At 46.1% G+C, this 21,489-nt stretch overlaps 2 protein-coding genes across 2 annotated transcripts; both read right to left on the bottom strand.

Annotated features, from left to right (window-relative positions):
- Positions 1 to 297: 297 nt before the first annotated feature.
- On the bottom strand, positions 298 to 6,789 carry LOC124854904 (olfactory receptor 5T2-like). Its single transcript, XM_047343594.1, has 4 exons — positions 6,413 to 6,789; positions 5,770 to 5,996; positions 4,951 to 5,285; positions 298 to 1,380 (listed from the first exon to the last, which is right to left on the bottom strand). Exons 1-4 carry the CDS (start codon positions 6,787 to 6,789, stop codon positions 406 to 408), a joined length of 1,914 nt encoding a protein of 637 aa, XP_047199550.1. The 3' UTR covers positions 298 to 405.
- A 13,136-nt stretch (positions 6,790 to 19,925) lies between these two features.
- LOC124854903 (putative olfactory receptor 52L2) lies at positions 19,926 to 20,868 on the bottom strand. The gene is given in 3 exon segments (XM_047343593.1): positions 19,926 to 20,797; positions 20,800 to 20,823; positions 20,826 to 20,868. Coding segments are annotated over 3 exon segments (939 nt in total).
- Positions 20,869 to 21,489: the final 621 nt, after the last annotated feature.

Here is a 21,489-nt window from a genome sequence, read left to right as displayed (position 1 = left end):
CATCTCGAACTGTGTCTGTATCTTTGGAACAAATCCTGTTCTTGATATTCATGTATCACTTGATGACAATAAATGTTTTCAACACAATTTAGCTTTTATTATATGTTTAGAATACACACTTGTGTCTGGGGCATTTCACATTTTCATAACTACATTTCACCACATGAAAATATGAATTATTTGCAGCTTAAGATCATGGAAAACAAAGTTTGTTAGGAATGATGAGAGGTGTTGACATTCATTACCTTTGTAATTAGAATTATATTATGGGAGATATAGAGACCTTATTATGTCACCACTAAGCTATGTTGTACAGTAGAACAGTCATAGCTCAATTTATATATAAATGTGTGTGTGTGTCAATACCTAATACATTAAACATGGAAATCTTTGCTCTTATTATTGTCACATATTCCTGTGCTCAAACAATTTTGACAAGAATCTTCGTATCTCTTTGGACTGCACTCCATAGATAACGGGGTTGAGGCTGCAAGGGATGACATGAAACAAAATGCCGGAGAGTTTCCTGTAGTCAGAGTACTGAGGGAAGCGATGCAGAGTAATTACAGAGATTCCACTAAAGATCATGATCAGATACACCATCAGGTGAGTGCTGCAGGTCTTCAGGGCCTTACTGTTCAGAGACTGGTTCTTACTGGTCACACACACGACTGTGATCTTAGCGTAGGTGAGAACTATGCTGCCGATAGAAGCTGAGAGCAGGACCACGGTGAACGTGAGGCCGTAGACATTGTTAATAAACACACTCTCACAGGAGAGTTTGAACAGCGAGGCGTTGTCACAGTAAGGATTCATGATCATTGTCCTGCATCGGTTCAGTCTTATGGTCAAACCCAGCAGAATCCCCACCAGAACAAAGGCCACGCCCCAGGCAGACACGGTCAGCTTGACCACCATCTTGTTGGTCATGATGGCGGCGTAACGCAGAGGATTACAGATGGCCACGTATCTGTCAAAGGCCATGATCATCAGTATCGTGTGAGAGGTGGTGCCGAACATGTGAGTGGTGAACGCCTGAAGCACACACTCGTAGTAGCTGATGAGGCGCTCGGAGGGCGGCACCAGGATGTCTGACAGCACCCGGGGCAACATGATGGAGTTTCCCACGATGTCATTGACGGGCAGGTTACAGAAGAGCAGGTACATGGGCTGGTGAAGTTTCTTATCTATGAACACCAGCACCACGATGCCTACGTTAGCTACCAGTATAAACAGGTAGGAGCAAAAGAAAAAGAGAAAGACTGGGTAGATCGATTCATTTGAGACATTCAACCCCTCCACCTGGAGTATGAGGCTGTTGTAGGTGGAGTTCTCCATCAACCTGAAACAATAAAGCAATGTTTTCATCGTCATTTTAGACAAAAGTCAAATCCTATCACATTATTTATATAGGACATTGAAAAGCAACAAAGCTGAGCTGAAGTACCTCGTAAGCAGATTTACTTCTCGTTTCTATTGAATAGTACTTTTATTGTAGTAGTTTTGAAGAGTGAATTTCTATGCTTTCCGATTGTTTTTCATTTGTTTCTTTTGCAGCTTGTATCTGAAGTTTCAGCTTCAGAACAAATCATCATTGTTTGAACAATGAAAGCTGAGGTGATATTATTTTAGTATCGTTTTTCCTCTCTCTTAAGAATAATAGTTAATACATAATAATAAAAGGGTAAAGGATATCAAGATTTAAAGTACTAGATACATACTTCAGAGTCTAATGCCAGTTTGCCTTCTCTGATGTCAGTCCCTGCTGATCACAGCCCTGCACTTTAACAACAGTCTTATGTTGATGTGATCTCTACTTTAGGGAATTCAACTCTCAACACCTTTGATAATACTTGAACATATCTAACAATCTTCATGATGATACACAACTTCTGCCTCTTAATACCTGAAGGGTTTTCTCATGCTATTCTACCATAAATGCTGCAGTTACTCTTAATATTAGATGAACTTCAAAGTCCACAAAAAATAAGTAATAAATTGAATAATAATAATAATAATAATGGGGTTAAAGTTGTCAGAATTCTGTTACTGTGAAATTCTATTGAGACGCAACTGTTTTACACAAAACTCTTAAAGCAACACCGGCCTTTTTGTTTTGAACTCTTTAGCCTTCAAATTAAATTAATGTTTACTTTTACTTCTACATCATTTATTTTATGCATATTGTAACTTCTTGTAGTTTTGGTCTTAAGCTACTTTCAGGTATATACACTGAGCTCTGGATATTCTCCTGAAGTTTTCCGGGCTGCATGTGAGACATTCTCCACAGTCTCTCCTGCCAGCTCCCTAGTAGAGCTCCCTGTGAGAATACTGCAAGGTTCTGACTGGACAACGCACTGTGAGCGAGCTGGAGATTTATGACAAAAATAATTCAAATGTCTCAGAGAAGAAGGTGCAGATGGCGACATGTCTGTCAAAGGCTGAGATCACGAGCATCTGGGAAGTTGTACCAAACAAATGTTTAGTAAAAGCTTGAACATTCATAAACATTATTAGACGTTCAGAAGGAGGACGCAAGAACCTGACTGACAGAACAGGAGATAGAGGCTGCTGAAGGTTCTCATCAATGTTGGGGATCGAGCTCAGACAAAGGGCCATAAACGAGGCCTGTATCGCATTTGAGAAGCCTGCCTAGAGTTTGTAGCTGCCAGGAGGCAAAACCCCAGAGTTTCGTCAGAGCATCCATGTTTTTTTGACCGCCGCCCGAGGTCAAACTCGGGCCTTCTATTGGCTGAGAGCCAACAGACCCCCGGCCCCCCCAGGAGGGAGGCCGGACACCTCTCAGGTAATAAATACCGAGAGCTCCCCCAAATCATTGCTTATTCCCGTGTGCTGAAGATTAGACCAGTAACCTCTCCCGGTTACTCCAGACGATCCAGATACTCAAAAGGGGGCAATTAACCAAACGTTTGTATTTTTCGATTTTTACTTTAAGTTCAGTCAACTTCCTTTCCCTTTTTTTACCTGAACTTTATTCTGAAAGGACCGCAGCAAAAGTCTTATACTCGCCGGCCGAGTTATCCCCAGACTTTCCTCCGGGCCCACAATCATAGCTGCTCCTCCGCTATTCATCCCTGCAGAAGAGCAAGAGACTTTCGCCACGGAGAACGAGACCGATTCTCTCCACTTTCCGGCCCGCAGCTCCATCACACGAAGCAGCTGATCACTGTTTCCAACGGCCACGAACCCAATCCACTCGTCTTCCTGGAACGCGCCGCTCGCGCACGAACCAACCGCGGAACATCGACAAGTAAGAGGCTTATGTCTGGGCAGAGACTAGTTTAATCATTAGTGTGTTATTATTTGAGTGTATATTTGTTTGGGACCACCGTGTCCACTTTTGTCCACATTGTGCCAGCGCGTCGTGACGCATCGGCATTTCCGGCCACGTCACCGCATTGTGTTACCGTCAGACTGATTTTGCAGAGATTCTAACCCATTAAAAGATCGGTACACAGCGGGACGGATCTTAGTTCGTCCGCTTGGGTACCGAGTGGTAGAGTCCCCACAAAGTTCTCTCTGGCGGTGTTTGAGATCTCCTCTGATCACTTATTGCATATCTTTTCCTTCCTCGCTCTCTTCTCTCCTAAACCCGCCTGCACACACGTCCGAACTGCATCCACGCACATCACGTCTTATATACATTCTAGAATCTAGATAGTGCGATCGCATCTCGACGCCATTCGGCGCTTTGAACCACGAGATAGATCAAAGTACCCTTTGTTCTCGATTTCCTTTTGGTCAAACCACATGGTTGCACCGCCATTTTGTATTTAGTAACACCTCGTGTACGACGTCGGACGCCATCTTGTCTCCATCTTCCTCGTACACCCACACACAGACACAGACACACGCACACACACATAACCACCTCCAGGTATACACATTGGAGGTATTACATATGTGTTACGATTGTGATAGATGCTTGTGGTGTTTTATCTTTGATATAGTGGGTTTTGCTGTGATAATAGTCATTGATTGACGTTGATGTCATTATCTTAAATAAATCCCCTTTGTAATTAAAGTACCGGTATTTTTGTGATTCTTTGTGCATATGTATGTGAATACAGCTGGATTATGACTGCCTGTGCTCGAACTTAAAACCTTCACTGTTCATTATATAATCATTAATAGCAAATATTGAGATTTCTAATTGAACTTTTCAGACTATGAGACTGATCTTTATCGACTGATTGTTGGTCCCTGATACCAGGGTGGGGCCCCGTCTTTGATAAATTATAATTACAACTTGTATTTTAGACTTCATTCTTTATTGTGTTTCTTTCTGCTTCATCTTGTTCTGTACTGTAATCTTGGAGCAAGCTGGCACACGAATGTCCTTCTGGGTTTATAAAGTCTTATCTTATTCACTGAAATTAGAGTGCTCCAGGGACGAGTCCTAAAACCGGGAAATGAATTAACATTTGTAATTCTCTTTAACCTTGTCCCAGAGTCAATGGGTTTTTAATAGTTTGGTGAGGTTTTGAAGTGGAGCAGATTTAAGTGGGGTTTGATAAGAGGACTGTTGGTTTGTGCTCTACTGAGTGGTGTGCTAGTTCTAACAGGAAACATCAGAACTGAGCTAGAAGAGCAATGATAACTGCAGCCTGTGCAGCAGGAGGATCCAGGCTGGGAGCAGCTTGATCTTCTGTTTGAGGGTAAAGACCTGTGGTTACTTTTACAAACCTTTTTCACTGCTTTGAGCAAAACCAACCAAATTCCAGCTTCATTCATTCTAATGTGAAAAGTTACAAACATGGAAGTAGAAGGACCAGGCTGAGAAAACGGTGCAGAGTGAATCTTAATGTTTAATAGTGGATAGACAGGGAACCTGCTGGTTACACGGTTTGCACCTCAGACCATTCGAGTGTTGAGGAAATGATCAGGATACAATCATTTAAAGGAAAACACTCGTTATTTGAGACGGACTAAGATCAAATTCTTGAAGAAACTAGCACGTAACTCTTTACTGACCAGTCCGTAGATTATGGGGTTGATTGCTGGTGGAATGATGATAAACAGGATGCTGATGAATTTCTTGATGTTATGAGAGAGTGAGGTCATCCTGTGACTCACGATAATGGTGAGTGAAGCGATCTCGTAGAGCACATACACAACGAGGTGTGACGCACATGTCTGGAAGGCCTTGCTGCAGACTCTGCTGTCAGCTCGGCCTCGTTTAACAGAAGCATGTAGGATTCTAAAGTAGGAAAAGGCAATGATGACGAACATCCCTGTACTCAAGGTCCAGGACATCGACAGACCTAGAAAAACAAGAAAATCACAATTATCTCAAAGTATCGTGTCAACTCCTGTCATTCCTTTGACTGACTCCGCCTTCCAGTAACAGCACAGTGAACTTTAGAAATCATAAATATTATCTAGATGACATATTTACATTTTATTGTATAACGCTGTGAGAGCCGCAGCAATATGAAGCTAATGAACTCATTTCACTTTGGTTCAACATTGCAATGAATCAATGAATTAACATTTTCTTTGATTTCTCAGAGAATAATTCACGGAAGTTGATTTGAAAAAGTCGGGCATTGTTAGGGGACTGCGATTTGATGCAGATCCAAATAAAAGTCCTGGATCTAGTGAATTTAAATGTGGTTTCTCAAGGGGACCTCTCAAGAGGAATGCACTCTGCTGAGCTGCTGAGTTCTGTGGAGTCTTGCTCTGTGTGCTGTTGTTCGTTTTGAAATCCGGCCGCCTGCTCCGTGTGTTCTACACCAGTGCACTGACCATAGATGTTATTGGTGGGGGTGGACCTGCAGGCCAGGTTCATGATGACCCGGTTGCTGCAGTAGACGTGTTGGATGGTGTTGCCGCACAGAGGAACATTGATGTGAAGGGTGAAGAGCACACTGATACAGAGCAGAGCCACGGACCAGGCCAGGACGCAGCAGGTCTGCAGCCGAGCTGACGTCATGATGGCCTGATACCTGAGCGGCTCACACACAGCAATGTACCTGCAGACAGTGTTTCAGGTTATAGATATATTTTATATGAGATATATTTTATATATAAGGTCTCAGCATCTCTTACTGTGTGCTGCTAAGTTCATGAATATGTGAGAACAAGGATATTTCTATGAATACAGAGACACTTTATGATTTCAAACAAAGAAGTGGTTGAGAATTATTATACTTTATAAAACCAATGCGAATTTGTGTCTTCTGCTAGTCAAGAAAAACACGTTAACATTAAATGAGTTTGTTTCCACTCACGTTTTCTGTGAAAATCATTGTACCTGGATCTAAAAAAACACTTTTCTTCCCCCTGGATTTAGACTGAGAACTTGGGAAGGGGGCAACAAGATCGATATGCAACAAAGGTCCATATATAACACATATTACAGATAATTCTGGTGAGGAGCCTTCGATACCTGTCGTAGGCCATCGCAGCCAGAAGAGTCTGCACTGCGGCACCGTACGTGTGCACAGAGAAGGCCTGGGCCATGGCTGTGATGTAGGTGATCCTCTTCTCCCCAGTCAGAAAGTACATCATCATGCGAGGCAGCACCGCGGTGGAGCCCAGCACATCGACGACTACCAGATTACAGAGCAACACAAACATGGGTCTGTGCAGGTTCTTGTCTATGACAATGATGCACATCACCACACCGTTCCCCAACAGCACCACCATGTAGTGAAACAGAGCGAGGAAGAAGAGGAACGATCCGTAGCCTGGTGGTACGTGGAAGCCCTCCAGCTCGAACACGATAGGCTGCCTGAGAGGAGTCATCACTGACCCGTTCTCCATCCACAGCTCCTGTAGAGCTTGATCACACTCTTCTGAATCCCAAACTTTCAGGAATCAGTTTGTCACCGAAACCCCAGGAGCAGAAAACTGGTGAATACTCGATCAATTAAAAAGATTAGCGCCACCGGCAGTAAAACAGGAAACTGATGCTTGATTACATTACATTTCATTTAGCTGATGAACAAATGGTGTTCCAATAAATACAAAAAGTCAAAAGATCATAAAACTGTTCAGATTCTTTTCAAAAGCCTAAAACGTCCTGTCAGTCGTCCTCTCGTCAGAGCGCTGTGAAGCTCTCACTTGTCTGAGGAGAGTTTCTGCCTTAAATGATTTTACATTGAGTTGTGAGAGTCCATCAGCTGATCTCTGCCCACAGACATCATCCCTATTGAAACAACCCCCCCCCCCCAAACCGCCCTCTGTGGCTTATGTCTCTAACGGGATCATTCTGAAGCACGTGTTATAGTAACAAGGTTATTCTTACTTCTTGTTGTTGTGATATTCTTCTTGTACTCTCCCGTTGGGTTTCTGCTCTAAATAAGACACTGAAGGTTTTGATGTCGTAGAAAAACCATCAGAGTTTGTCTTTGATGTACTGGGAATGAGTAGAAAGGACATGGCCGGTGCCAGTAAACCAGTAACTCCAAAATTGCACCAGTATTAGTCAGCAGGAAAATGTAAAAACTACAGAACATGGCAGAAGGATGGGACATGGGTAGAACTCAGTAGATGTTGGTAGAACCAGGTTTTTCAATCTCTTATGATGAAGGAAATCGGACACATTTAGCAAACTGGTATCTTTGAGTGTGTGTAATTTGTTCATTGACCCTCTTCTGCAGGGCCCCTCCTCTGCAGGGCCCCTCTGCAGGGCCCCTCTTCTGCAGGGCCCCTCTTCTGCAGGGCCCCTCCTCTGCAGGGCCCCTCTTCTGCAGGGCCCCTCTTCTGCAGGGCCCCTCTTCTGCAGGGCCCCTCCTCTGCAGGGCCCCTCTTCTGCAGGGCCCCTCTTCTGCAGGGCCCCACCTCTGAAAGACCCCTCCTCTGCAGGGCCTCTGCAGTGTGTGTGTGTGTGTGTGTGTGTGTGTGTGTGTGTGTGTGTGTGTGTGTGTGTGTGTGTGTGTGTGTGTGTCTGTGTCTGTGTGTGTGTGTGTGTGTGTGTGTGTGTGTGTGTGTGGGGGGGTTAATGAGTGTCCTGGAGGCCTCAGACCTCCCAGGAGTCTCAGTGACCAGTGCTTTAATAGAATTAGAAGCGTCAGTGAGGCGTTCAGGGGCTGATGGGCAGGGAGCAGCTTCTCAGTGGGACTGGTCTGGTTCTCAGTCAACGTTCCAGTTCATCCCAGAGCTGCTGAATGTGTTTCAGCCTAAAGGTGTCACACCAAACTGGGAAACTTGGTCTGAAACTTTCCATGATGTTGAGTTGGATGAATCTACGAGCTGATCCCAAACCAGGTTCCCAGCCTCAGAGCAGACGCACCTGCACAGTTTCTGCTCATTGAAGTTCCACTGGAGTCTGTCTATTAGATGATGATGTAATGTTCAGAGGTCAGGGTTCACACAGAGACATGTCATCCTCATCATGTTGTTGTGAGTCCCTGTGTGTCCCCGGAGGCCCCTGGTGTCAGGTTGACCCTCTGAGCTCTGATAAACATCTATCACTCCCACAGGACTAATTAGCAGCACGAACTGGTAAGTGTTTTGTTCGGAGGCAGCTCACAGCGGACCATCAACACTCATTACTGGCTGCTGTGGTAACTGCATCACACAATGATGAAACCTTCTGTTGTGGTTTGATGTTCAGCAGCAAAGTTCTACTGTGCAGAACTTTGCTGCTGAAAGAAGCCAGATACATTATGATTACTATGAATGTATCAGTCACGTGTCCTTGTTCAGAAAATAAGCACTTTGTTGTAAAGTGTTTGTGTAAAGTTCACGGTGCAGAAATATATGAATGATACTGGAACCAGAACAAAGAGTTCCCTGAATAGATTCATGTCGTTAGATTAAAGAAGAATTAAACTTCACAATACAAATGACATGACACATGAATATGATTGGTGACGCATGTTCAACGTTGAATGAGTGTTGTAATGACTGTGGTTGTGAAGTTGCACAGACACAGTGTGGATTTTACAGCTGTTTAGTGTCATCTGCTGCCCATTTCCTGCTATTACAGCTTTGTGCACATCAAGAAAACAAATTAAAACAGCACCCAGAGGTTTTCAAATCTAAAATATCTCACAGGACAACGTATGCATCGATTGTTATCACCGGTGGTCCTGTGTGTTTCACAGGTTTTTACCTGTTGAGCCACGACTCAGTCCTTCACATTAACAGCTGCTCTTAACAGGGAAGTGATGATAAGGAACAAGATATGATGACAGAAGGAAACAGACATTTCTCTGAACTGAATGGAAACCGACTCCAAATAAGAAGCGATTGAAATATCAGTAAAGTTCATCTGAAAGTTTTAAATTATGAATAAAGACTTTATCCCGTCTTCTCTCCTAATCAGAAATCTTCTATAGATTGACAGAAGTGAACTGAAGTTACTATTTGGTCTAGTTTTTATTCTGGGGATTTCCCCCCCCTCAGCTCCAAGGGGCCTGGATGCAGTTGTAAGGCCCGTGAATTGTTAATGTAGCGTGAGGGAAAGCGGGGATAGTGAGAGATTGCCACAACGCCACCTGGGGAATTTCACCTCCAGGAAATAACTCAAATATTCTAAGTGCAACAGCACAAGTTCGTTTAAATCACGGGGCAAGAGACGTGTTTTACTAGTAGAAAAGAACTTTAATGTAATTCAGTAAATGCATAAACCAACAAGCAAAATGAAACAAACAAACAGAACACAAATTAACATATGAAATAAAACACTTTAGACATGAGCAACACAGGGACTGAGTTGCAGACACCTCCGGATCTGGGTGTGGCCCTTGCTGAAAGCCCAGGGGGACTGAAGTGCCAGGCAAGACATGAGCAACTAAATGGGAGCCAGAAACATACTGCCGTGAGAGCGCATCAGCGTTCCTGTTGCTGCGACCTGAACGATACTTGATGGCAAAGTCAAAGTCGGCTAACTGAGCAGCCCATCGTTGCTCTGTGGCCCCCAATTTAGCTGACTCGAGATAGCTCAACGGGTTGTTGTCGGTATAGACAAGGCACTTATGCCCCAACAAATACTCCCGGAACTTCTCCGTCACGGCCCACTTGAGTGCAAGGAATTCCAGCTTCATGGAACTATAGTTCGACATGTTGCGCTCGGTGGGCCGAAGGCCTCTGCTTGCATAGGCCACAGGTTTCACGCCATTGTCAGTCTCCTGTGAGAGGACAGCCCCAAGACCACTATAGCTGGCGTCAATTTCTAAAATGAAAGGCCGCGAGACCAACTTTGACTTCAAGGCCTCAAAGCTCGCCTCACACTGAGGTGTCCACACATCACCCAAAGGTTGGCCTGGCCCCTTCTTGGACTTGGTACCTGCCAGCTCGGCCACTAGTTTATGCAGAGGGCCAGCCAGCTTTGCCAAACCCTCTACAAAGCGACGATAGTAGCTGGCGAAACGCAAAAAGGAGCGCAGTTCCGATATGTGACGGGGGCGCTGCCAATTAGCCACAGCCTCGATTTTCTTGGGGTCTGTGGAGACTCCCTGGCTTGTGATGACATGCCCCAAGTAACCAACCTCCCGTCAAAAGAATGCACACTTTTCGAGCTTTGCTTTTAGGCCTTCCTTTTGGAGCTGACCAAGCACTATTTCCAGCCTCTGCAGATGTTGTTCAACAGAGGAGGAGAAGACAATAATATCATCAAGATAAAGTAGCAAGGACTGACCCTGCTCGTTACCAAACTTCCTCTGCATCAGACGCTGGAAAGTGCTTGGGGCATTACACAAGCCAAAAGGCATGCGATTGAACTCGAAAAGGCCAAATGGTGTACAGAATGCAGTTTTGGGTCGGTCCTGTTCTGCCATAGGAACCTGGTTCAAAAATCGATTGATGATGGCGCCTCGAACGGCCGCCTCGGTGTGTTGGTGCGCACTTTTTTGTTTGTTTTTAGTCTTTAACTCAGTTAATTGCGACTCAACTCGGATTATTTTCACGATGGACGAGATACTTAACATCAGGGACACAACACCATCTGATTTATTTCCCAACTTTCTCGCCTCTTCCGTGGATTTAGTGGATTTACTTATCAAAGGTGCCGTGGTCCTCGGTCACGCAGCGAGACTGAGGCGGAGACGGAGAGGAAAGCGCGCTGGGGCCCTGGTGCGCTTCAGGGAGAGAGGACTACGCTCGCCTCTCCCGAGTATACTCCTCTCCAATGTCCGCTCACTGTGCAATAAGATGGACGAACTGCGCCTTCTCATCAGGACAAATAGAGACTTTTCCCTCTCTTTGTTTTGTGTTTTACGGAATCGTGGCTGACGGAATCTACACCGGACTCTGCCGCACAGCTGACCGGCTTTCAGCTGTTACGCGTGGACCGCGACCCGATCCTCTCACGCAAAGCAAAAGGCGGAGGGATTTGTTTCTATATAAACCATGGCTGGTGCAGCGACGTGAAAGTGACTTTACAATCCTGTTCTGCTGACCTGGAATCTTTTTTCATCACCTGCAGACCGTTTTACTCTCCCCGTGAATTCACTTCTTTTATCCTGGCCGGAGTTTACATTCCACCGCAAGCTAACGTGCGCGAGGCTCAGCGTCAACTCGCTGATCAGATACTAGGAGTGGAGAGAAGGAGAGAGAACACGTACTCCCCTGTTATTGTCATTGGGGACTTTAATAAGGGCAACTTAACTCACAAACTCCCCAAATACAAACAGTTTGTTAAATGCCCGACCAGGGGGGAGAATACTCTGGACCACTGCTACAGTACCATCAGCAGGGCTTATCATGCAGTTTCCCACGCTGCTCTGGGTCTATCCGACCGCTCTTATTCATCTGATCCCGGCCTACAGACAGAAACTCAAACTTTCTAAACCTGCTGTGCTGAGATCTAAGAACTGGAGCAGCAGTGAAGCTGTGGAGGAGCTGCGTGATTGCCTGGACAACACAGACTGGGACTTTTAGAACTTCTTCCAACAGCCTGGACGAATATACAGATGCTGTGACGTCATACATCAGCTTCTGTGAGGACAGATGTATTCCAACACGCACCAGGGTGAGTTACAACAACGACAAGCCCTGGTTCACAGCAAAACTCAAACAGCTTCGTTTGGAGAAAGAGGTGGCCTTCAAGACTGGGGACAAGGATAGGTTCAGACTGGCTAAATACTCGTTTGGCAAGGAGATTAAGGAGGCCAAACGACAGTATTCCAAGAAGCTGGAACAACAATTTGCAGCCAACGACTCCTCGTCAGTCTGGAAAGGCCTCCGGGTGATCACCGGCTGCAAAACCAAATCCCCCCACTCTGTGGAAGACCTTCAACTTGCAAACGACCTGAATGCAGTTCTACTGCAGATTCGACAGACAATGGACCAGTTCTAACCCTACCCCACCTTCTGAACCCCCCACAGCTATCACACCTCTTCTTCCCAGCCTGGACAAAGACACTCCCCCCCCCCCCCACAAAATGGTCCCAGACTGCCCCCTCCCCCCCATCACACCTCTCTCCATTCAGGAGAGAGATGTCAACAAACTACTGAAGAGACTGAACCCCCGCAAGGCAGCTGGACCAGACGCTGTCTCCCCCTCCACACTCAGGTACTGTGCGGACCAGCTGTCTCCAGTGTTCACGGACATCTTCAACACCTCACTGGCTGAATGCGTGGTACCTGCCTGCCTCAAAACATCCACCATCATCCCCGTTCCCAAAAGCAGAGGATCACAGACCTTAATGACTACAGACCAGTCGCCCTGACCTCTGTAGTAATGAAGACCTTGAGCGCCTCGTGCTGACCCACCTCAAGGCCATAACCAACCACCTCCTCGACCCACTGCAGTTTGCCTACAGAGCCAACAGGTCTGTAGACGACGCAGTCAACATGAGACTCCACTTCATCCTCCAGCACCTTGACTCCCCCGGCACCTACGCCAGGATCCTGTTTGTGGACTTCAGCTCCGCATTCAACACTATCGCCCCAGCTCTTCTCCGAGACAAGTTGACACAGCTGAGCGTGCCTGAGCCCACCTGCAGGTGGATCACTGACTTCCTGACAGACAGGAAGCAGCGCGTGAGGCTGGGCAAGCTTGTCTCTGAGCCCGGACCATCAGCACTGGAGCCCCACAAGGTTGTGTGCTCTCCTCTACTCTTCTCCCTCTACACCAACAACTGCATCTCCAGCCACCCTCTGTCAAACTCCTGAAGTTTGCAGACGACACAACCCTAATTGGATTAATCTCCAATGGGGACGAGGCCGCCTACAGAGAGGAAGCTGACAGCCTGGCTTCCTGGTGCAGCCAGAACTTCCTGGAGCTGAACGCTTCGAAAACTGTAGAGATGATAGCAGACTTCAGGAGGAGCCCAGCCCAAACCGCCCCCCTCACCATGTGCGACTCCCCAGTTAAAACAGTGGAGTCTTTCAGATTCCTGGGGACTATAATTGCACAGGACCTGAGGTGGGCTGAGAACATCACCACCATCACCAAGAAGGCCCAGCAGAGGATGTTCTTCCTGCGGCAACTGAAGAAATTCAACATGCCGCAGAAAGTGATGGTCGAGTTCTACACGGCCATCATTGAGTCCATCCTCACTGCATCAATCACCGTCTGGTTCCCTGCCTCCACTGCCAAGGACAAGGGCAGACTGCAGCGGATCATTCGGTCAGCTGAGAGGTCATCGGCTGTGACCTGCCATCACTGTTTCCTGATGGTTACCGGGACTCCAGCAGCTGATTAATGTGAACCTTCACTGCTTCGTACTCTGAGGGAGAGATACGCCGGTACCTCTGCCGGACAGGGACCTCATCGAGCAGAGGTATGTCATGGGAGAGGAGGTTGGTGCAGCCCAAGTCGCCTTCATGGGTTGAAAAGACGGATTGATATTTGCGTATTAGAGAGATACACTGGCTTGCTCATGCTCAGTCAATTCAGACAGATCCAGTGACTCTAACCTATCTGACACTGAGGGGGCAACTGTATGGGAGGAGACAGTTGCCAAGGTTGACCTCTCCTCAGTTACACCTGCAGGCAGGCTGACAACCTGGGCAGCATTCAAGACGCCCAGACTAGTCCGTGGGTAAAGGAGAACCTCGGTCGTCCCAACATCGACCACTGGGACGTACACTGTACCCCGGACAACCTGTATAAGGCATGGTGAAACTAGCAACCCAGCTGGTAAACCTGACTCAGGGGGCTCAAACAGAGCACTTTGTCTAGTGAACTGTTCTGGGCAGGTACTGGCAACCAGTTTCATCACCCCTCCAGGTATGCACACCGCTTGCTTGCCTCGGACCCTCACAATGCCAGTGTGGCCCCCTGGAGCCTGGGCGGCAGACTGGTGGTACTGCTGCAAGGCCGCAATAACGGGACCAGACTCTCCAACTGTGCTGTGACTCTGCAGCTCAGTGGGCTTCAGTTTTCCGATTGGCGGGAGGAATGGGACGGTACGGTGGTGCGTGGGTTTGACCCAGCTACTGAATTAGCATGAATTACCATCACACTCCCGAGCAAAATGTCCAGGCTGCTGGCACCTTCTACAGATTAGAGGACCACCACGAAAAGTCTGACCTTGGGAGTGAGGGGCCTGCAGAGAGGCTACTGTCTGGGTGAGCTGGTTAAGCTGCTCCTGTTGACACTTCATAGGGTCCATCAACTCACTCAAACCTGGCCCCGGTGGAGTAACATGAGGGGCGGGTTGAAAGCGACCCTGCACTCCATATTGGAGACCATAAGCTGATGGAAAGGAGGAGCTACGCTCCCTATCACCCCCTGGAAGACCTTCCCTCTCCCACCTAATTGCCTCACCACAAAGCTCCAACAAGGTGACAGTAGGCTGGCGTCTGACTAGTTGCTTGAGTTCCCGGCGAAGGGAGCTGTCAAGAACATGCTCCATGAACTGATCCCTGAGGAGGACATCTGCATTAGGCATCCCAGCAGGTGCACACTGCTTAACCCATTCCATTGAAGCCATGAGAGCTAAGGAAAACTCTTGCAACGTCTCTCCTTCGAGTTGGCACCGAGAAAAGAAAGCCTGCTGTAAGGTCACATACGACTGAGCACAACCATATAGCTCCTTTAAGACGGCAAGAACCTGGACTGGGTCTCGCCGCTCCGCACTAGGGCGAAACTTAATCTCCTCCTTTGCCTCTCCCTCCAAATGATCAAACATAAAAAGCGCCTGGTCAACAGCAAAAAGATGGCGAGCACGCACACATGCCTGTATCGCCTCTATCCACTCAGCTATTCCTATGCCCATCCTGCCATTGAACATGGGACATTTACGGTCTCTGGGAATTACAACCAGTCGCTCTGTGACAGCAGCGGCTGCACTTGCAGTCGGGGCCTGACTAGCTGCAGCAGAGGGAAAGAAAACAGCCCCACCGGGGTCCGACGGAGATGCCTGCCGAAGTTGTTCGTTATCTGCCTCAAGCTGTAACACAAGCTCCCTGAGCTGCTGAATCTCCTCCTCCATGCTGACGAGGTAAAACGACACCAAAGCTTGACAAAATGGTACGTTGAGTTAAATCAGACTAAACACTGCTGTTCTGGCTTTACCACTGTACATACACAGAACTCAAACCACAGAGAAGATGCCCATCAATAAATAGTTCAACAAAATAACAGAAAAAAAAACTAAAACACATCTCTGCCCCTTTAAATGTGATATCCTGCCAACAACGCCAGAATGTAGCGTGAGGGAAAGCGGGGATAGTGAAAGATTGCCACAACGCCACCTGGGGAATTTCACCTCCAGGAAATAACTCAAATATTGTAAGTGCAACAGCACAGGTTCGTTTAAATCACGGGGCAAGAGACGTGTTTAACTAGTAGAAAAGAACTTTAATATAACTCAAATAAATGCATAAACCAACAAGCAAAATGAAACAAACAAACAGAACACAAATTAACATGAAATAAAACACTTTTGACATGAGCAACACAGGGAAGGATTAATAAACTCGCCACCCGTGACACAGCAAACCAACAAAACGGGTTGTGAAGAAAACGCCACCACCAGGAATTGGGTCGCCGCCTCAGGCCCACAGCACCTGACCAACAATAAAAAGATAATTAAAACATGTCCGTGTTGAAAACAACAAAACAAAGCAACAAAACAAAGCAACAAAATAAACCAAATACAAACCAATATAAACAACAATGTAAATGGGATTAAATGTTACTAAAATCAGGGTGTCCCTCCGAGGTGGTCACGCCACGCTACACCTCAACGGCGCGTGGAGAGCCACAGTGAAGGAGAGATAATACTTCTTTTAAAAACGGCACACTTCCTTCTGAGCCAGGCAGTCTTTAACAATTAGAACAGTGCCTTTATCAGCCGGAACAGTTCCATAAAAGTGTCGTATAGGCCAGTACAATTTCCAGAAAAGCCAAAACAGCAGGGCCGTCTGCAGCGTGGTGGCCAATGACGGCCGACGAAGGAGCAGGGCCTCTAGGAAGGCGAATAAACAAATTTAGTAATTAAAATGACAGAAACAGAATTTGATGAATAATGGGACCATGCGTACCACCCTGTCAAGCTAAGGTACAGCCACAGCAACTGGAGGGTGAGAGTCTCCCCTGTAGCATAACATGAACAATCAGCTGGGGGTAAGATAAGCGAGAGATAGGCAGACAACGTGACTTACCAAGCAGACCCGCAACTGACCTGCAACTGTGCCCCGAAGGTCCCCGGTGGAGCGATCCCACGCCAGCGGTCAGTCGCACTGCGTATGAGGGGGATATTTGAGGGAGGCGCTGGCTGTTGCCCCAAAACGCCAAACTCCACCGCGGCAACAAAAGTACCTCTTCCACGCTAATGTAAAGACCCACCGGAGAGGAGCGGAAATGGAAGGAGGGCGAGCCAAGCACGGCCGCCTCCTTAAATACGGGGCGCATGACGTCGCCTAACGACCAGCACGCCATTAAAACAGGTAAAGCGCAGCGGCAGGGAGGGAGCGCGCATCTGGATACATCGATAATGATCTTATGTTTAAAAGTCCACATTTAAAAGTCTTTGTTTCCTGAGTTGTTGCAGAGGTTGTGTTAATTTGTATTAGATTTGTTTGTGGAATTCTCCCTCTGTTATTGTTTGATTTAAATAATGTAATGGGACGGTGGACAGACACAGTCTCTATGGGTTGTGGTTGTGTGACTGGTCCAGAGGGAGCGCAGAGAAGTGTGTAGCACTGCAGCTCTGCGTCCTGGTCCCACCTCTGGGTTGTCCTTTAATACACTGGGTAATATTCCTAGATAAGAGAGCTGCTCCATCCCAAGTGGGAGGAACGCGTCTCTCCCAACAAGACCAGGTTTCCTCCAAAGAGTTTGCCAATTATCTACAAAGCCCGGAACCGTTTACAGGACAGCACCTGGACAGCCAGCGGTTAAAAGACAACATGCGGCTCAACATGTCATCACCTGTTGTGTTAGGGAGAGGGCCAGAGGAAATTACTGTGTCCGACATCGTTTTTGCAAAAGCACCGACTCCACATTAACTTTAGTGACCTCCGACATGCGAAGCCGGGAGTCGTTGCTGCCGACGTGAATTACGATCGCACTGTATTTACTTTTATCTCTAGCCAGCAGCTTCAGTTTGGATCGATGCCCCGGCTCTGGCCCCTGCTGCTCGCTGCCGGCTGCCCCGCGCTGCCTGGCCTGCTCTGGCCTGCGCCGGCCCCTGCTGCTCTGGCCCCTGCTCTGGCCCCTGCTGCTCTGCCCGCTGCTCTGGCCCTGCCCGCAGCTGACTGTGGTCGCTGGTGTCGCTGACCTCATGTTCCTCAGAACCGAGTCGCTTCTCAACGGGTGCGTGGTTGAGAGGAGAGAATCAGATTGAAACATGAGCTGGTGGCTCTTTAATCGTGGGCTTTTTAAGGGTAGCACTATGCCCCCTCTGGACAGTCCCCCAGCCGCCCTGGGCTCCCGGCTGCTCGGGACAAGTCGAGGGACTACTAGCGGAGGCTAAGCTAGGTGCTAAGCTAGGTGGGTTAGGGGGCTGGCTAACTACAGCTAGCGGAGCCGAGCTTCTAAATCTCTGAGCCTCTTGCCTCCATCGCTACCAACACACTGCATGTGTTACATGTAGCTCTACTGTTAAAGGAGGTGGAGGAGTCAGTGAACACCAGACACTCGGAGCAGAGGAGCAGGAGGGAGGAGAGGAGCCATCGCTCATATGTTAGCCTGTTAGCTTACAAGGGTGAGCTCAAACAGAAGAATCCAGAGACACACGCAAATGGAAAGACAAGAAAGAATCGCTAAAGCACCAGAGAGTAGGGGTTGGTATGTGTGGATGTTTAACTATAGACCGGCGATTTTAGCCGTAGTAATATAGAGAAATATCGGTGTTAGCAGAGGAGCTAGTTCAGAGAGAGCGACCACCACCAGCGGCAGGAAAACAGGAAATGACGCAATTCGCTTACCGTAGTACGTCAGCACACCTGCAGCATGTGCACTGTCAGCCTGTCCAGAACTGTTTTCTGACATGTGTCTCTGAGGTTTCTACCTTCTTTTTACCCTGTTAAAAGGGTTTTTAGTAGTTTGACTCTTGTTGAGGGTTAAGAACAGAGGATGTCTCACCTTGTTAAAGCCCTATGAGACAAATTGTGATTTGTAAATATGGGCTTTACAAATACAATTTGATTGATTGATTGATTGATTGATTGATTGATTGGTTTGATTCCAGTTTATCAGACTCATTGAAACATCATGGAAATGACTCGTCAACAGTTTCAGTCCAACACGAGACGCTCAGTCAGGACTCAGTGTTAGAATGAGCGACACGCAGACACGATCCGACTCCATCGACTCAGAACCAAACACACGACCGGACGTCTGTCACCTGAATCCTCCCAATAAAACATGAACTGTGAACCTGAACCAGTTCATCTTCATCTGCATGAACTGAACTGGGAACTGGTTCTTTTTAAGAGTGAACTGGCTCAACACTGCTTCTGCAGATGGGCTCAGATTCAGATTTCACATTCACATTTAATTGTGTAAAGGTTTGGATGTTTGTTTGATTTAAAAAAGAAAAGAAAAGAGTTTTATTCAATCATCCTATATTTATTATATTTTTCAATCTTAATAACTCTATCATTTGGACTTGTCATCAATAATAAACTAATGTTAAATGTATATATCTGCCTTCTGTCATTTATCTTTCTGTTCCCACAACAATATACAGAGAAAATGGGGATTTTTCAGGCTTTTAGAAATGAGATTAATCAGATTAATCACAGCCACCCTGTGATTAATCTGATTAAAAATGTAATCGTTTGACAGCCCTAGTTTTATTTTATTTTATTTTATCAGATTTTATTATATCATATTATATTATATTTAATGTTTTAATATAACATAATATATTATATTTTATCATATTGTGTTATATTATATTACATTACATTATATTACATCATATTATATTTAATTATATATTAGAATATATTATATTATATTTCATTATATTGTATTATATTATAATTTAATTTTATATATTTTATTATATTATATTATATTTTGAATACAAGCTTTCTGCAGCCACCACAACTGCAGTGGTGGGAAAATACTCACATACTTAACTCAAGTAAAAGTACAAATACAACAACATGACACAATAAAGATTATTATATTATTATTTATTATTATTAAAGAAGATAACGTTTGTCAAGAACTACATTGTTTCAGGTTATTTTTATACAGTTTCATCAAACCAACACACATTATTAAATAAAATAAGTCTTACATTAAGCTCAAATTAACAGTTAGGTTTTTTTCTTGAATAAAGTTTTTGTCAAGGAAAATGTATTAAAGAAAAAAGAACGATGACTTTTCATGTAATCACACAAACACCAGTCAAACATCAAATCAATCAAACACATATTGTTTGTCTGAACTTTTATAACATTTCATCTGTTGAATGAGGAGGTTTAGTCTCAAATGCTTGAACAAAATCTTCAGTTATTTGAAGGTTCATATTTACAGGTTCAAAATTCATCATCATCATCGTTTCACATGAAAATAAAAACATGAAATGTTTCATCGCACATTAAAAAGTCGGCTTGACCAGTTTGCGTTGGAATAAGGTTGAGAAACACTTGTGTATTTCCTGGGACTGCAGGCCGTAGATGACGGGGTTCAGGCTGCCGGGGACCACGTTAAAGAGGATGGCAGAAATCTTCCTGTAGTCGGATAATTCTGAGAAACGATGGAGCGCGATGGGCACCATTCCACTACACAGCATGATCAGGTACAGACACAGGTGAGTGCTGCAGGTCTTCAGGGCCTTACTGTTCAGAGACTGGTTCTTACTGGTCACACACGCCGCTGTGATCTTAGCGTAGGTGAGAACTATGCTGCCGATAGAAGCTGAGAGCAGGACCACGGTGAACGTGAGGCCGTAGACATTGTTAATAAACACACTCTCACAGGAGAGTTTGAACAGCGAGGGGTTGTCACAGTAAGGATTCATGATCATTGTCCTGCATCGGTTCAGTCTTATGGTCAAACCCAGCAGAATCCCCACCAGAACAAAGGCCACGCCCCAGGCAGACACGGTCAGCTTGACCACCATGTTGTTGTTCATGATGGCGGCGTAACGCAGAGGATTACAGATGGCCACGTATCTGTCAAAGGCCATGATCATGAGCACGGTGTGGGCGTTGGCGCCGAACATGTGAGTGGTGAACGCCTGAAGCACACACTCGTAGTAGCTGATGAGGCGCTCGGAGGGCGGCACCAGGATGTCTGACAGCACCCGGGGAACCAGCAGAGAGTTCCCCATGATGTCGTTGATGGACAGGTTACAGAAGAGCAGGTACATGGGCTGGTGCAGGCTCCTGTCCGTCCATATCAACAACACGATGCCCACGTTGGCAACGAATATGAACACATAGATGATAAGCAGACAGATAAAGACGGGTACTTGCTGGCCTTGGTGACCTTTAACCCTCGAGCTGCAGAGTGAGGCTGTTGTATGAAGAGTTTTCCATCGGAGCTGCGGAGAGAGACGAGGGAAAATCACGAAACAAGAACCGACAGAAAACAACAAATCCACACTCGTCACCTCAGTAATTACATGAAAGCTGTTGTCAAGCATTCACAGAAACAGGAGCAGTCACCTGGAGGGTCGGCTCAGTGAAGAGATCAGCCTCCTCTCTACAGTCACACCAGCTTCACTGGTTTTATGAACGTGGCTGTTCTCTGGGGAAAAGTTTACCAGCACATAATAAACATTAAGTCATGTTCAGAGTCTCATCAAGCACCAACAAGCTCATGATGGGGAAACACCTCAGTGTGATGTAGTGTTCATATGTATTAATACTCACATTGTTGGATGTTCAGAGTTGTGTGACGGTATCTCGTCATCACGGTATCTCTCTCTTTATAACGTCAGGAAACATTCAGGAGTTTCTGTCTCAGTCTCTAGTTTCAAGTCTTCTTCAAACAGCTGATGTTCATTTAGTGAATTATGATCATTTAGAGTCAAACAGACCATAAAGCACCGGATGTGTTGGGGGGGGGATACCACAGAGTGATTGACATCTAGTACTGTCCAATGGGTGTATTGTAGCTGAAGTAAATAGTTTATTATGAGCAGTAATAAAAAATGA

This window comes from Hippoglossus stenolepis, chromosome 15, assembly GCF_022539355.2.
Source record: "Hippoglossus stenolepis isolate QCI-W04-F060 chromosome 15, HSTE1.2, whole genome shotgun sequence".
NCBI lineage: Eukaryota > Metazoa > Chordata > Actinopteri > Pleuronectiformes > Pleuronectidae > Hippoglossus > Hippoglossus stenolepis.
The sequence above is the reverse complement of the archived record's forward strand: the minus strand, read 5'-3'. Positions and strand labels throughout refer to the sequence as shown.